Source organism: Lithobates pipiens, unplaced genomic scaffold (assembly GCF_037356315.1).
Source record: "Lithobates pipiens isolate NorthernLeopardFrog02 unplaced genomic scaffold, aLitPip1_a1.2 Scaffold_18, whole genome shotgun sequence".
NCBI lineage: Eukaryota > Metazoa > Chordata > Amphibia > Anura > Ranidae > Lithobates > Lithobates pipiens.
Window position 1 is genome coordinate 85,817,212 of NW_027507758.1, and position 16,710 is coordinate 85,833,921.

Consider the following 16,710-nt stretch of genomic DNA (forward strand, 5'->3'; position numbering starts at 1 on the left):
CTCACCTGACACAGCCTGTGTCTGGGAAACAACAGTGATTGGCCAGCTCACGTTTAAATCACCCGTATCAGCATTCAGTCAGCGCTCGTGTTAGAGTTCACTTGTGTTTGATCCAGCTGATATTTGCTCTGTGACTTTCTTGTTTGACCCGGCTTGTTTGACCTTCCTTGCTTGCTTCTGATTCTGTACCGTTTGGATTCTGATCTACCTGTGTATGACCCAGCTTGCCTAGACTACGCTTTGCCTGATTCTACTAGTACCCACATCTGCAGCAGTGAACCACAAGGTCCAGCAATCATCTATCCTCATCTACAACAGTGAACTACAAGGTCCAGCACTCATCTACCCTCATCTACAGCAGTGAACTACAAGGTCCAGCAATCACCTACCTTCGTCTGCAGCGGTGTACTACAAGTCCCAGCTGACCTGCTCTGCTTAGACCTGCTCATGGTATGTGCTTTGAACTCTTTGTATAATCAGCACACCTGAACTGTTACTTGTTATCTGCACCTAGCCTGACATTAACACGAGCCAATACATAAAGGGAAACCTATCATGAATCCTGAACAGGCTCAGTTGTTTACACAAGAACTTTGCCGTTTATCGCATCAAGTTCAGGAAATGGCCACAGAGCTCACCAAGGTGCAATCTCCTTCTACTACCACTATTACTAAAACTCCATCTGAACCAAAAATTCCTTTGCCCGACCGGTTTTCTGGTGACCGTAAAGCGTTTTGCAACTTTAAAAACAGCTGCAAATTATATTTCAAGTTGAGGCCATCCTCGTCTGGCCCTGAAACTCAGAGGGTTCAAATCATTATCTCTCTACTACAGGGTGACCCCCAGGCTTGGGCCTTTAACCTGGAACCTAACCATCCAGCCTTACTAACAGTAGATGCCTTCTTTGAAGCCCTTGGGTTGCTATATGATGATCCAGATCGTGCTGCTACTGCAGAATCGACCCTGCGTAACTTAAAACAAGGAACTACCACAGCTGAAATGTATTGCTCAGAGTTTCGCAGGTGGGCCCCGGAATCTGGCTGGAATGATGCAGCTCTCCGCAGCCAGTTTAGAATTGGCCTTTCAGATGCGATTAAAGACGCTCTGGTCAACTTCTCCTATCCAGCCTCACTGGAGGAGGCTATGTGTCTAGCTATTAGAATTGACCGCCGCCAGCGAGAGAGGAGGCGAGAACAAACGATGGCTGTGGCAAACTGTATACCTTCCTTACCACCTGATTATTCCATCTCCAGTGCCAAATCTGAGGAAGAACCTATGCAGTTAGGCTCCACCCGGTTATCGGCCCAGGAACACAAACGCAGGCGTAATATGGGACTCTGCTTATACTGTGGCCTCAAGGGTCATATGCTCCGTTCGTGCCCTACACGTCCGGGAAACGCCAGGACCTAGGTGATTGCGGGGAGGTCACCTTAGGTCTACTCTCATCTCCCCAGGGGGACAATCGTATACTTTTACCCGCTGTCATTCACTTTGGGACAGGGGCTCATGAACTGCTGGCCTTGGTGGATTCTGGAGCAGCTGAGAATTTTATTGATAAAACTCTGATCACCTCTTTGTCCCTGGAAACTCATGCTCTAGATTGTCCAGTCCGCCTGATCTCTGTGGATAATCGGCCTCTCTCACAAGACCTAGTGCTCCAATCCACCAACCCTTTCCAGTTACAATTAGGGGCTTTGCATTGGGAGAAGATTTCTTGTCTTGTCATTGACTCTCCATCCACTCCTTTGATCCTAGGCCTTCCTTGGCTTCAGAAGCACAATCCTGTAATTGACTGGCCAACAAGAGATATTCTGGCTTGGTCCAATCAGTGTAAAAAGAGCTGCATCCAGCACCCTGTTCGACTTGATACCTGTCAAGTGGGAATAGAACAGATTCCACTTTGTTATAAGGACTTTCGGGATGTGTTTTCTAAAGGAATTGCTGACACTTTACCTCCTCATCGCAGTTATGATTGTCCCATTGACCTCTTGCCTGACACTACACCTCCTCGAGGGAGAGTCTTTCCACTGTCTGAACCAGAGAATCTTGCTTTGCAAGAATACATCCAGGAAAACCTAGCTAAGGGTTTCATCCGTCCCTCCACTTCTCCCGCAGGAGCAGGATGCTTCTTTGTCCCGAAGAAGGATGGAGGACTGCGACTTTGTGTTGATTACAGAGGCCTAAATAAAATAACCATTCCCAATCGGTATCCTCTCCCTCTCATCACAGAGTTGTTCTCTCAAATCCAGGGAGCCAAAATCTTCTCCAAACTGGATTTAAGGGGAGCCTATAATCTGGTGCGAATCCGTGCAGGCGATGAATGGAAGACGGCCTTTAACACCAAGGATGGTCATTATGAATGTCTTGTCATGCCTTTCGGCCTCAGGAATGCACCAGCCGTCTTTCAGAACTTCATGAATGACATTTTCCGTGACATGATGGGTCGCTTCATGCTTGTTTATTTAGACGATATTTTGATTTACTCTCCCAGTCTTGAAACACATCAGAAGCATGTCTGCTCGGTATTAGCCCTACTAAAGACTCACTCCCTTTTTGTAAAGCCTGAAAAATGTCTTTTCCATGTTAAACAAGTACCTTTCCTGGGTTATCTAATTTCTGACACAGGCCTCACCATGGACCCCGCCAAGGTTCAAGCCATTCTAGACTGGGCACCACCTTCAGACCTGAAGGCAGTTCAACGCTTCCTGGGCTTTGCAAATTTCTATCGAAAATTCATTAAGAACTTTGCCACCATTGCACATCCCATCACCTCTCTCACCAGGAAGACTCCTAGTACATTTAAATGGACTACTGAAGCCCAGGCAGCCTTCACCCAGTTAAAGAAAGCCTTTACCTCTGCACCAATTCTACGCCATCCTGTTCCTGAGCTACCTTTTATTGTAGAGGTAGATGCATCTGAAGTAGGAGTGGGGGCGCTTTTGTCACAAAAAGATCCTGTAAGTGCTGCCATCCACCCTTGTGCCTTCTTGTCCCGTAAATATTCCCCAGCAGAACGCAATTACGATATAGGCAACAGAGAACTTTTAGCCATAAAGCTAGCTTTAGAGGAATGGAGACATTGGCTGGAGGGAGCTCGCTATCCATTCATAGTTCTGACTGACCACAAAAACCTTGAATATATCCATTCTGCTAAAAGACTGAACTCGCGTCAAGCCAGGTGGTCATTGTTCTTCTCCAGATTTGACTTTACAATTTCTTATTTACCAGGTCCAAAAAACATTAAGGCCGATGCCTTGTCTCGCAGTTTTTTATCAGAGTCTCCTCCTCCGCTTCCTCCTCAACCCATTATCTCTGAGGATAGGATTTTGGCTTTTACCCAGACTGACATCTCTGAGGCCTTGTTACCAGCACAGGCTGAAGCCCCTCCCTCCACTCCCCCTGGTATGCTCTTTGTGCCCCTGGCTCTTCGTTTGCAGGTATTGCAACAAGTACATGCATCAAAACCTGCAGCACATCCAGGGTTTAGACAAACTTTTGAGATTGTCTCTCGCAACCTCTGGTGGCCATCGCTTAGGCAGGATGTGTTAGCCTTCGTCCAGGCCTGTGAAGTTTGCGCCAGAAGCAAGAGCAGTACCTCTAAGCCCCCCGGTCTCCTTCGTCCTCTACCAATACCTACCTGTCCCTGGACCCATTTATCTATGGACTTTATCACAGACTTGCCTCTGTCCCAGGGATGTTCCACGATCTGGGTGGTGGTAGACAGGTTCAGTAAAATGGCCCACTTTGTTCCGCTTCCGAAGCTTCCATCTGCTAAAGAACTGGCATCTTTATTCATTAAGCACATTTTCAGGCTCCATGGGGCACCAGTTAACATTGTCTCTGACCGTGGCTCTCAGTTTATAGCTCAGTTTTGGAAGGCCCTTTGCTCTCAGTTGGGGATTAAATTATCATATTCTTCAGCATATCATCCTGAGACTAATGGCCAAACAGAAAGGACTAATCAGACTCTAGAGAAGATGGTACGTTGTCTGATGGCCAAAGATGAGGTGGAGTGGGTCAACATCCTTCCATGGGCAGAGTTTGCCTTTAATAATTGTGCCAGCACATCTACAGGGACCTCTCCTTTCTTTTGTGTTTACGGGTTGCATCCTCGTGTGTGCTCCTTTGATCTTCCGCCCTCTGATGTTCCAGATGCCAACACCACGATTAAACATTTCTCCAAAATCTGGTCCGATGTAAATCATGCTATTTCCCGCTCTGTGCAGGCTTTTAAGAAAACTGCTGACAAGAAGCGCTCAAAGGCACCAGAATATAAAGTTGGTGACAAAGTGTGGTTATCATCTCGGAATCTGTCCCTGCATGTTCTATCTAAAAAGCTTGGCCCAAAATTCATCGGGCCTTATGAAATCTCGGAGATTGTTAATCCTGTGTCCTACAGATTAAAACTGCCCCCATCCATGCGCATTCCAAATGTCTTTCATGTTTCATTGTTGAAACCTGTTCATTCCAGCCTCCTAGTAAATGAACCAGAACCTGTGGATGTGTTGGACAGTCAAGAATATGAAGTGGCATTTATTCTTGATTCCAGACGAGTGCGCAATTCCTTACAATATCTTGTTCATTGGAAAGGGTTCGGCCCAGAGGATCGATCTTGGGTACCAGCTCGTGATCTTCATGCTGATCGACTTAAGAAGAAGTTCCATCTCCGTTATCCAAGTAAGCCTGGGGGTGCAGGAGCAACCCCTCGAGAAAGGGGGGGTACTGTCAGTACTAGAATCCCTTTAGGACCCAGCACAACTCACCTGACACAGCCTGTGTCTGGGAAACAACAGTGATTGGCCAGCTCACGTTTAAATCACCCGTATCAGCATTCAGTCAGCGCTCGTGTTAGAGTTCACTTGTGTTTGATCCAGCTGATATTTGCTCTGTGACTTTCTTGTTTGACCCGGCTTGTTTGACCTTCCTTGCTTGCTTCTGATTCTGTACCGTTTGGATTCTGATCTACCTGTGTATGACCCAGCTTGCCTAGACTACGCTTTGCCTGATTCTACTAGTACCCACATCTGCAGCAGTGAACCACAAGGTCCAGCAATCATCTATCCTCATCTACAACAGTGAACTACAAGGTCCAGCACTCATCTACCCTCATCTACAGCAGTGAACTACAAGGTCCAGCAATCACCTACCTTCGTCTGCAGCGGTGTACTACAAGTCCCAGCTGACCTGCTCTGCTTAGACCTGCTCATGGTATGTGCTTTGAACTCTTTGTATAATCAGCACACCTGAACTGTTACTTGTTATCTGCACCTAGCCTGACATGATGGAGCAGGATTCTTTGTATATGGCTTGCTCAGGGGAAGGAGTGGGATAATTTAATACCAGCTATGAGTAAGCACTAGCCTTATTGATAAATGCGTCAGCTGTTAGCATCTTTCGCTGTGATGTCATTTTCTGTGTCCTAAATATTATTTGAATAAAGCATAGTTTTAGCATTGGAGTGCGGCCATCCAGAGTTCTGTCATTATCCACATTGAGTGGGATAATTTGTTGGGGGCACTCTGATGTCTGTGACTCCTTTTTTTCTCAGGTGTACTACTAAAAGAATCTGTGTAGCAATAAAGTGAGCGGTGGTTGGGAAGGCTGGAAATTTAGGAGCTGGGTGTGGTGTGAAAAGGATGCACAAATGCAGACACACCAGAAAACAGAAGGGGGTTTCTCTGGTTCTAGGCCCTGGGAAGGAGTCAAAGATGGTTGGAGAGGGATGTCTCAGACCTCTTAGCTTGTGCTATGAGACTCAGGCATGTAGACTAGTTTGTGTCTGCAGAAGGATGGAGTTGAGACTTATATGCCTCACTCAGAGAACCCACTGAATGTACAGGAAGTTCCCAATCTTATGAGAGCTGTCTAAGCTCCAAAAATATGTGTTATGTTATTTTCCCCTTCACTTTACATCCTTTTAGACTTGTCATTGAACATCTCTAACTGTCAACATGTCTTACAATAAGTCAAAACCGGAATACCGGTTTCCAACATTTAAGGTGGAACCTCAGCCAAACATTATTTATTTTGGATAGAGTGGTGATTGTACATAACAAAGGCATATCTCACCTTGCTGCAAATAAAAGTGGCAGTAGGTCAGCAGCAATGAGATGCAACACAATATGAAAATAGGTGAATGTTAATATTTTATTTTTAATAAATGTCAGTTTGCTTTTAACAAACTAAATGTCATCTAGTTAGGGTTTACATCTACGGTACTTCATAGAAAATATGTGGAGTCACAGTTAAACATAGACTCCCCAGAAAAGTACTAATGCGTGGCAAACTTTCTGGTGGATTGGGAGTACCCAACTTTGCCAAATATTAACAAGCAACCCAGCTGGCCCAAATCATGCTGTACCATACCACTAACAAGTCCGCTGTATAGATAGGACTCGCAGCTATAGCTATAGACCCGATAAATATTGACAACCTTCATCGGCTCAGATGGTCGGAACAGAAGTTTGTAAGGAGTCCAGTTAATTTACAGCTTAAAGACCCTTTTCAATTAATATCTACACTGCTTTTTCATATCCTTTTATGGGGACCCTTCCTTCAACTGTATACTGACTCAACCTTATTCCATCTGTGGAGACATCTACGTTTAGAAAAAACATTTGCAATTTGGTTATGGCTACTAGTATCAAATCCTTTCCCACCCTCCGAGAACAACACCAGCTACCAACATCAGAATTGTTTCATAACTTCCAGGTATTTAATTTTTTGCACCCTATGTCCGGACACACTCCTCCCTTATCAACCTTTTGGGGGCATCTGCTCCTCAGATCCGTATGCCCCAAATTATATTCTCACCTTAACTCAACATCCTTTGCTCCTCCTCTATATACACTCTAAATTGGCAGCTGACGTTGATCTACACCTGAAGCAGGAAGACTGGGATGAGATATGGGTAACAACTAAGTCATCTTCTCAGAACATAGTAGCACTAGAGACCAATTACTGTATAAGATCTTAATGCGCTGGTATCTGGTCCCAGCAAGAATCTCTAAATTTGTACCTAATTATCCCCCAGCCAGCTTTCGGGAAAGTAAAGAAAGGGGCACACATGCCCACATCTAGTGGTCCTGCCAAATAGTACAGTGTTTCTGGGTTGAGATATTTCAGATACATTCAACCCTGATGGGCACTCCTATAGACCCGGACCTGGCATTTGCGCTCCTGAATCTTTGCTCTTTAAATCTTACGAGAGCTCAATTGAAACTTTTCTTGCAGGTCACAACTCATTGCCAGGGCCTGGAAAAACCTTGGTCCTATGAATATGGAAATGTATAACTGAATAACACATGCCATGATTCATAGCAAAATTGAGGTGACCTTGCTTGACAAAGTCTCTAAGCATGTAAGGATTTGACAGCCACATGTAGATAACTTCATACCCCCTGGCTTCGATTCCACCTTGCTAGAGTCATAATTTCCCTCTTGCCTCTATAGGGCTGTGGCCTGTAGCTGTCCCAGATGTGAGCAACTGTCCTTGCGCTCTCTTCTATAAATCCCCAATTCCTACTTTACCCCCACTTTCTCTCTTCTATTGCTTGGTATATATCACTAGTGCTAATTCTGCACCCTACCGATTTTGGAATGTCTGGTTTAGGGCCTATTTATGCCCGGTAACCCTCACTGTTCTTCTCCTATAGGGCCTGACGCCCTTGTTGTTAATGTTCTGTAACTTAATTGTTATGTGTTACTTCAAATGCTATCACTATGATCTTGTGAATCATTTAACTGTGACTTGTGTAGTACTAACTGTGGGTGTGATGCCCCCTTTTCAACCTGTAAAAAGACCATCTCCACCAATATCTGTACTATGCTTGTCTGTGCCAATAAAAAAAGATTGCACAAGAAAGTGGTGAGAGAACATCCAAAGTTACCTTCTGTCCTTCTGATGTTCAAATATTAACCAGACTGGCAGCCTTTGGAAATAAGCAAAACATTAGCATTGCTACTGACACACAGCATTGGTGGAATCCATTATACCAGCTCATGTCATAATTAAAAAGTTGCTGATCTTCCTTGGTAAGACGCTGCCGCATTCGTAAAGCTACACAAACGAACTGATGAAAGTAATAAAATATTTAAGAAAATTTTTCTTTGTGTAAAGAAGATTAGTTTGGCTGCTCCATGCAAAAAGCTTTGATGTGAAGGAAGTCAATTTTAGATGCCGCAACCACAAAGCTTTGAAAGAACGTTAAATGAAAACTTTGATGGTTATACAACAAATACTGTCATGAGCTGGGCCTGACATCTACCATGCCAATCTGGCCTGGGGGAATTGTCTCACTACTTTCAGTTTTTCGTTTTGAACAGTTTTTTTTCCCTCCTTTGTTTTTTTAAACCTGCGAGCTATGTGAGGATTGGCATCACAGCTGTGAGGAGAGGTGGAAATACATTTCATCACCTGCATGAGGTGAAAGCAGGGGTGATAGAATCCGCAGCTGAATTTTTCAGTAGAAGGTTGAAATCCAGCCAATATTTTTTAACATTGGGGACATTTCCTAATCACTTCCTGTCATGGGAATAGCAAAGTAAAAGAATTGTATTCAATGGAATTGCAAGCATTAAAGGAGTTGTAAAGGCCGAAGGTTTTTTTTATCTTAATGCATTTTATCTTAATGCAAGATTAAAAACCTTCTGTGTGTAGCAGCCCCCCCCCCCCCCAGCACCCCCCAATTCCCTACCTGACCTCCTTCTCTCTCCAGCAATGTCCATGATCCCCTCAGCCATCCAGTACACACCTACTGATAGGCTGAGACAGCTTTCTGTGCGGTCATACTTTGAACGACAATTGCACGGACATGCAAAGCTGTACTCAAAAGGAAATTTTTATATATTTTTTTCCCACAAATAGAGCTTTCTTTTGGTGGTATTTAATCACCACTGGATTTTTAATTTTTTGCTAAAAAACAAGGCATGCCCAAGTTGGCACGCAAGAGTGCTGACACTGGGGCAGCGTCATATGACATCATCCCAGAATGAGAGGGGATACCGTCTACCATCATTTTACTATACGGCGGGCGGGAGGGGGATAAATCAGAATTGCTTGTGGCCAATCACTATTGGTTCACTCCAGACAGCTATGCTGATTACAGGCAGAGAAGTTCCTTCTTCCCCTCACCAGCTACAATCAAGAGGTATTAATGATGTCCCTAGACTGTCCCACTCTCCCTCCAGACACACCTGCCCTTTATCTATACATTCACACTGCAACACTGTCTGGGACTGCGCTGCAGCATGCTGCAATAAAATGCAGCATGTCTGCACCATGTCAAATCGCATTGGCAATGTACGGTAGCTCAGCACATCATGCTGTGGTACATTGCCGTGAATGAAGTGTAAAGCCTGGTACAGATTATTGGTTGGATAATCGTCCGTTTTTTGCTGCATGCTAGTCTCATATTGAATGTGAAGAGGTAACTCAACTTCCAAAAATTGTTGTATTACAGAATACAACTTACAGAAGTGATGTAATGTTTTGAATTGTTTTGTAATATATTCTTTTGTTTCTGAGCATGCGTAGTCTGGATGTAATGTGGGGAAGAAGAGTTAACCCTTTACAGAGAACAGACAAGCAGTACCTGGCCCCCTGGTGCACAAAGTTGTGTGATTTAGGACTCCGGAGTAAGGGCTCCCCCTCCCCCAAACAACAATGCTGTAAACTTTCTCACTGTCAGTGAGGCCAACCCTGCCCAAACAAAGGCTTAAACTGTCCTAAAAGACCCAGTGGGCAAAAAGGGCACTCCTTCCCTCTGAAAAAGGCCTACAGTATCCCATAAGACCCATAAAGGGCACCTCTCCCCCTTCAAAAAAGGCCTAAAGCATCCCAAAATACCCAGTGGACAAGAAAGGCACCTCCATCCTCCAAAAAAAGACCTAACTTATCCCAAAAAAGGGCACCCCCTCTCAAAAAAGACCTAAACTATCCAAAAGACCCAGTGGCTAGAAAGGGCACCACCATTCTCCAAAAAAACTGCGGTAAAGTTTTTTTTCAGATGAAAACTGAACTTACTAAATGAAAATCAGAGGTGTTCAAGTGCGATAAAAATTTGATAGCTTGCGATTTTGGGTTTTGTCGTCCGAAAATCAGTCGGAATCAGCTATCGAAAGTTCTATACTAATGATAATCGGCCAATCGTTCATCATATAAAATTTTACTTCTGATTTCTTATTGTGTGTACACGAGGCCTTAAGTTTCGTACACTTCAACTAAAGTGTTTACAAAAAAAAGGCGCTTTATCCTGCACCACACTGCCCCCTATTGCAGCCGGCAATGGAGAGCTCTGGTGGGTCTCCGTTGTAGTGCGAATTCACCCTAAGGCCTCATGAACACTGGACATAAATAAAACACATAAATAAAAATGCCAGTAGCATTAGCTGTAGAAAGCTGTAGCTGTAGAATGAATTTTGCAGCGTTTTTGCAGTAGCGTTTTTCAGTTTCTGTTTAACTGTAGCCTTTTTTTTAACAAAAGATTATAAAAGATTACTTTTACATAAGCTTATGGCTCAAAAATGTGGATTAACACCAAATTGACATGTTTTTCAAAGTTTTAAAACGTTTTTACAGCTGAAAATCTCTTAAAACCCACTAATTCTGGAGTTTTTTTTTTTCCAGCCAGAAAACACCCCTGCCAAAAAATGCTGATAAAAGCCTATGTGTCCATGAACACATAGGAAAACTGCTGGGGAGTTTACTGGCTGTAGAAAAAAAACATCTTATGCCAAAAACTGCAGCTATAATAATGTCCGGTGTGCATTAATTCTTCCAGTTGTCACTATACCAGACATTCCCATTAGGAAGATTTCCCCTCTACAACTGTAATGCCGCTTACACACAACCGGACTTTCCGGCAGACTAGGTCCGATGGTCTTCCTGATAGATTTTCGGTGGAGTTCCAACGGACTTTCTGAACTAACGTACTTGGCCACACACGAATGGACTAAGTCTGTTCGAAAGTCCGTTCGTTTTGAACATGATGACGTAAACTGACTAAACAAGGTAGTTCAATAGCCAGTAGCCAATAGCTGCCCTTGCGTCATATTTGGTCCGTTGGACCAGCACCCAGACCAACGGTTTTCCCTATTTTTAGATTTGAAACATGTTCTATTTCTAGATCCATCTGATTTTTTTCCCCGAAAAATTATCAGACTACCCCATACACGATCGGATTGTCCCACGGACTGATCCCATCGGACCTAGTCTGCCGGAAAGTCCGGTCGAGTGTACGTGGCATACGTTTTTAGCTTTCCCTGTACTTGTCCTATTGACGATGAGTGGAAGTGACAGAAGAGAATAATGACTGGACAAAGTTTCACTTTTATGTTATTATTTTATGTTTATATTTAGTGGGTTGCTGCATGCATTTTGATTTTGACAGCAGAAACTGTATTAGTTCAGTATGTTGGAGGAAGGCTGGGATCACATTATATCCTCAAGGCAAGGAGTCTCCAAACGTGCTAAACAAAAGACCGGTTTAACATACCTCATTACAGGGGCCAGACTGTGGCCAGTGGAACTAGAAAATGCCCCAGAGTTAATGTAAATAAAGTTTCAGGCTTGGTGGTCAGTGAGTAAAACAAGTACATAGTACCTGTGGTCAGTAGGAGGAGAAATAGTTTCCCATAATTGGTATTGGTGAAGGAATGCTGCCCCATCATTGGTCTCAATGGGAGGAACAGTGCCCCTATCATTGGTATTAATGGGAGGAATTGTGCCTCATCATTGGTGTCAGTGGGAGGAACAGTGCCCCATCATTGGTGTCAATGGGAGGAACAGTGCCCAATCATTGGTGTCAATGGGAGGAACAGTGCCCCATCATTGGTGTCAATGGGAGGAACAGTGCCCCATCATTGGTATCAATGGGAGGAATTGTGCCTCATCATTGGTGTCATTGGGAGGAATAGTGCCACAAGGGCTGGATAAAGTCAAGCGAAGGGCCACATCCAGCCCTCGGGCCACAGTTTGGAGACCACAGTACAAAAAGCCTTAGAATGCACAGTTCTGTTATGTAAGCACCTTCACTGTTAAAGTGAAACTCCAACCTACACTTTTATATTTTACTTTTTTGCGCCGAGTGCATGCAAATATGTGACCTCTTGGTGGGTCACATATTTGCGAATATTTGGCAGAAATCGGCTGCACTTTTGCATGCAATAGCGTAAATGAAGCTGTGTCGAGAGTGCACGCCCTATGCACTCCCAGCACAGTTACCGGCGGCTAACGGAAAGCTCCCTTTGCTGCTTGCAATTGATCATTTCTGATCATGTGATAGCCAATCACAGCGGTCACATGACCATAAGCCCAGCCCTGCCTCCTGGCATTCTAAACCCCTTAAAGGGCCGACATCACCGGTTTCAAGGAGTTAAATAGGTAGAGTGGGGAATTTTTGCTGTCTGTGTCCCTTACTTATTGTTATGGTGAGAAATAGTGATGGGAACAGGAACTCAGAGGGGAATCTGCACTTTTTAGTAGATTGTTGTAGGTTTTTACTACGGTCTCTGTCTCCTTTGGAATCATTTCACTTACTTCCTGTGCTGGTAATGATTGTCACCAGAGCAGGAAGTGAGGGTAAATCTTCCTACAGGGGACACAGAGAGTAATAAAAACCTGACACATTTTCTATCTCTTCCTTTTTCTACCAAAATGAAACAACAAAAAAGTTTTTTGGGCTGTAAGCACTAAGTGCAGTCTATTAAACTTTAGCTTTACTAGCTTTCAAAAAAAAAGTAAGAAAATTGTTTCCTTTCAAGAAAGAGGATGCTTTACTGCTGAGAGATAAATGGGACTTTAACTAGTCAGAAGTTATGTTTGGAAATGATGAGCTGTAAATCTATGATGGCTTTACTTACAGCGTAATTGCTTTCTCTCTCCTTTTCAGATGTACAGAATTGCACTACTCATCGGATCTTCCACCCACAAGCGTCATTATTACTTTTCACAACGAGGCGAGATCGACGCTTCTGAGAACCATCAGGAGGTAAGTTCTATGCTGCAACAAGGGGGAGCCCTGCTCTTCCAGATAGCGAGGCACATAAGAAACTTTTATTGAAGTTACCTTTTTTAGAGGTGACACTGCAGGCTATCGCTTGAAAGGCTGCTAATTAACATACAACATGGAAAAAAGAAAAAAAAAGAAAGAAAGAAAATGCAACGCAATGACAGTTAGGTTGAGGGTGGTGGGGAATGTGACAGTTTGTGAAAAGGATCAGGTGACATTTTCCCTTGCGCTGTCTCAGCCTGTGCGTTGGGAGAAAAACTGAGCAATTAGCACAAGAAAAAAAGAATGGAAAGAGCAACACTGATAAAATACATCTCAGTGACAAATACCAACCTTTTTTTTTTTTTATGGAGAAATAACAAATTCTCAAAAAAAATCAGTGTAAACATTAAGAATGCTGAAGCTTACATTATATGAACTGTATGCAAAGAAATGTGTAGGCTGCCATTACCAATCTCACGTTTGAGGCAATAACCGATGTTTTGTAGGCAGTGGAACGTCTGACACAGCGCAGAACCGGCACTTCAGCACAAACCTCTTTGCAGAGGGCTTAGCGTTTTATCTCCAATCCCCCTTTCATCTTGGGGAAATCAGTTGGACAGACCGCCATAGGTTACGTTACATGCCGGCCTTAGGGCTGCGTGATTACCATCAACGTCTGCCCATTGGCAATATCTATTATATACAAGTTTCATAAGCTGCCATCTATCTGGATTCAGGCTCCTCAATATAGGCTGTTTTTACACTCCTTAAAGCAGAGATATGCAATTAGCAGACCTCCAGCTGTTGCAGAACCACAATTCCCATGAGGCATAGCAAGACTCTGACAGCCACAAGCATGACACCCAGTGGCAGAGGCATGATGGGACTTGTAGTTTTGCAACAACTGGAGGTCCACTAATTGCATATTCCTGCCTTAAAGCTTGATTTTTCTTGCTCTATCTTTTTTTCTCCTCTGCACTATTTTCTCGTCTTATGATGGTGCATTGCTGCATAAATTGAGCCCTTTGTGTTCTATAGATGCTCCACCTTTTCTGGATGCTCCTTTTATGGATGCTCCTCCTTTTCTATGGATGCTCCTCCTTTTCTATGGATGCTCCTCCTTTTCTTGTCATGTTTCAATGGGGCCTTCTGAGGAAGCTATTGACGAAACGCGTAGCGATCCATTGGCGCTAACACTATGATTTTGTATGCTTGGATTCTAGCCAGAAGGGACCTTCTAGGACTACTTTGTAACCATTCTCCAAGTCATCCATGCAGTTTTCCTGTTTCAGCTTCTTGATCTGTTCTCTGTTATGAGACATATTCATGTTCTTTCCCCTTATCATGTGTTTTTTTTTATGTGATTTCAATAAATTATATATATTTTGTAAAATGTGAGACCATTTCTCTTTCCAATTTGGGATTATAGTGGCAACCTTAAAAGTCATTTATTTTTCTTGTTTTTGCTCAATTATCATTGGATGTGGTGCCACGTTCTGCAGTAAATGTCTCAAATCTTTTTGACACGCCAAGTGCTGGGATGTTCTGTGCTCCAATCCGGTACTTATGGCAGACTGTCAGGCAGAGTGATCCTCAGCCCAAATGTCAAAATATAGCTTCAGCTTCTAGCAAGGGGCAGCAGTGAGGGGGCATTGTAATAAGTAAGTAAATATGGACACCAACTGTGTGAAGTATATTTGTCACTAAAACCAATGACAGGACCTATTTTATTCCACTGACACCAACGATGAGACTCTTTTCATCCCCCCTGACACCAACGTTCAAACTTATTTTAGCCCACTGACACCAGCGATGAGGCTTTTTTTTTATCCCACTGACACCACCAACGAAAAGACTTATTTTATCCCACTGACACTTACAATGTGACCGTTTTTATCCCTCTAACACCAACAATGGGACTTCATTTTTTTCCACCTATACCAGCGATGGAACTATTTTAAACCATGGGCACCAATGGCGGGGCTTATTTATCTCCCATTTTCTGTGTATCCACAAGCTCTGTTGTGTCTAATTTCTTCCTATTTTGTCTTCTCAACCACTTCTGTAATGGATGGTCAGTCCCATTAAGCTATACTTAAGCTATGCTCTGGTTGTTCAGCTGGTCCCTCACTGAATCCATCACATACAGTTTCAGACCAGCAGTAAAGTACTGCACATGAATAAATTAGAGCCTTGCTTACAGTGGTTCTAAAGCCTAAATATGTTTTACCTTAATACATTCCTTGCAATAAGGTAAAAAAAAAAATGGCAGCAGCATCCCCCTCTCTTTTACTTACCTGAGCCCTCATTTGATCTAGCGCTGTGCAGCTCTCCTCTCCCCTCACTTCTGGGTCTTGCTGGCTTTGCTGGGGCACCGAGAGCCACTGGCTCCCAGTGCTGTCAATCAAAGCCTGTGATGAGGGAGTGGGGGGTGGTGCTGAGTCCCGCTGTCTCTTTCAATGGATGCAGCAGCGGAGCTCAGGAGCGAGCACACATGAGTGCCCCCCATGAGAAGCACTGAACGGAGAGGAGGGGCCAGGATTGCCAGAGGGGGAGCCGAGAAGATGAGGTTCGCGCCCAATCCCAAGCAAGTAAGTATAGAGATGTTTATTTTTTTAATTTCTTTTACCTTCACCCTTGACCCTTGGCCATTGTCCCCAGGGGAGAAAGCAATGGGATGATCCCAAATTTTACAGTTTTCACAAGCATAGAGGGACATTTTTCCAGTAGCAGCCCTTGTTCCAATGACAATTAAGAGGGTTTTTTTTCTCACGTTGGAGAGAAATTTTCTTACTTCCCGTTGTGTATCCAAAAGTGAAAAGATTTCTTTCAAACTGCCTGTCCCTATGGGAACTAGGTGCAGTCCATCTGAAAAGGCAGAGAGATGGAGAGGTGGAAGGAGTCACTCCTCTGAATCATTTGGCTGTGCATTGTTAGCTTATAAACAAAACAGGAGCTAGGAGCCTGAAAAGCATAAAAAGTGTACAATATCACCATCTGGTGGCAGCATATAAAAAAAACAATATATCCATGAACAATATTATATAGTGGTAATACTTAAAAGCCAAACATGTATTATATATCAGATTAACAATTATTAGACGTGGTGGCTGCATGAGTTTTCTTCCTTTAGGCTTTTTTTCCCCCTGTTTTCACTTGGTGATCTGACCAGTAACACACCTCCTGTATTAGAGTGCCCCCACTCTCGAGGAATGAACATGGGGGGCACATTTGGACAGAAGCATTATCAGTCTAGGGGGAGGGGAGTGTTAGATGTACAAACAGATTTAGATACACTAACAAATTTGGGATAAAGTTTTTACATAAATAAAACTGATCGTTGTAGGCACCCCTGGCAATGTTAAATAAGAAAAAAAAAACAGAAAAGCGCCTCTCAGTGCAAGGTTTCGTGTTACAGTGATATGTTATCGAACACTTACATCAAAGTAAGGGATGGCAGGCTCATGGGATATGAGATCTTCCAGGTTGGTCTCCAACGTCTTTGGCGTGTCCTGTTTGAGCGGAATGTGCAGCTGCGGTAACCGCAATGACCTTGGAGGAAGCCAGCTGATCCTCTCGGTGGCTGGAGGAGATGGAGGTATTTGGCTCTGGGATCTCGCTAGTGAGCATGTGACGACACTGGGGTATGGGAGAAACACTACATGTTTCACAATGTTAAATGGTTTGTCTCATCCCTGTAACCGGTACATACTGCAAG

General features: G+C 43.7%; 1 protein-coding gene across 1 annotated transcript in view; it reads left to right on the forward strand.

The window, feature by feature from the left end:
• Positions 1 to 16,710, forward strand: part of GALNT14 (polypeptide N-acetylgalactosaminyltransferase 14) — a 716,679-nt gene that overhangs the window by 430,325 nt on the left and 269,644 nt on the right. Inside the window, exon 3 of the mRNA XM_077485880.1 lies at positions 12,891 to 12,989. Coding sequence (XP_077342006.1) covers positions 12,891 to 12,989 — 99 coding nt within the window. The remainder of the gene's footprint in view (positions 1 to 12,890; positions 12,990 to 16,710) is intronic.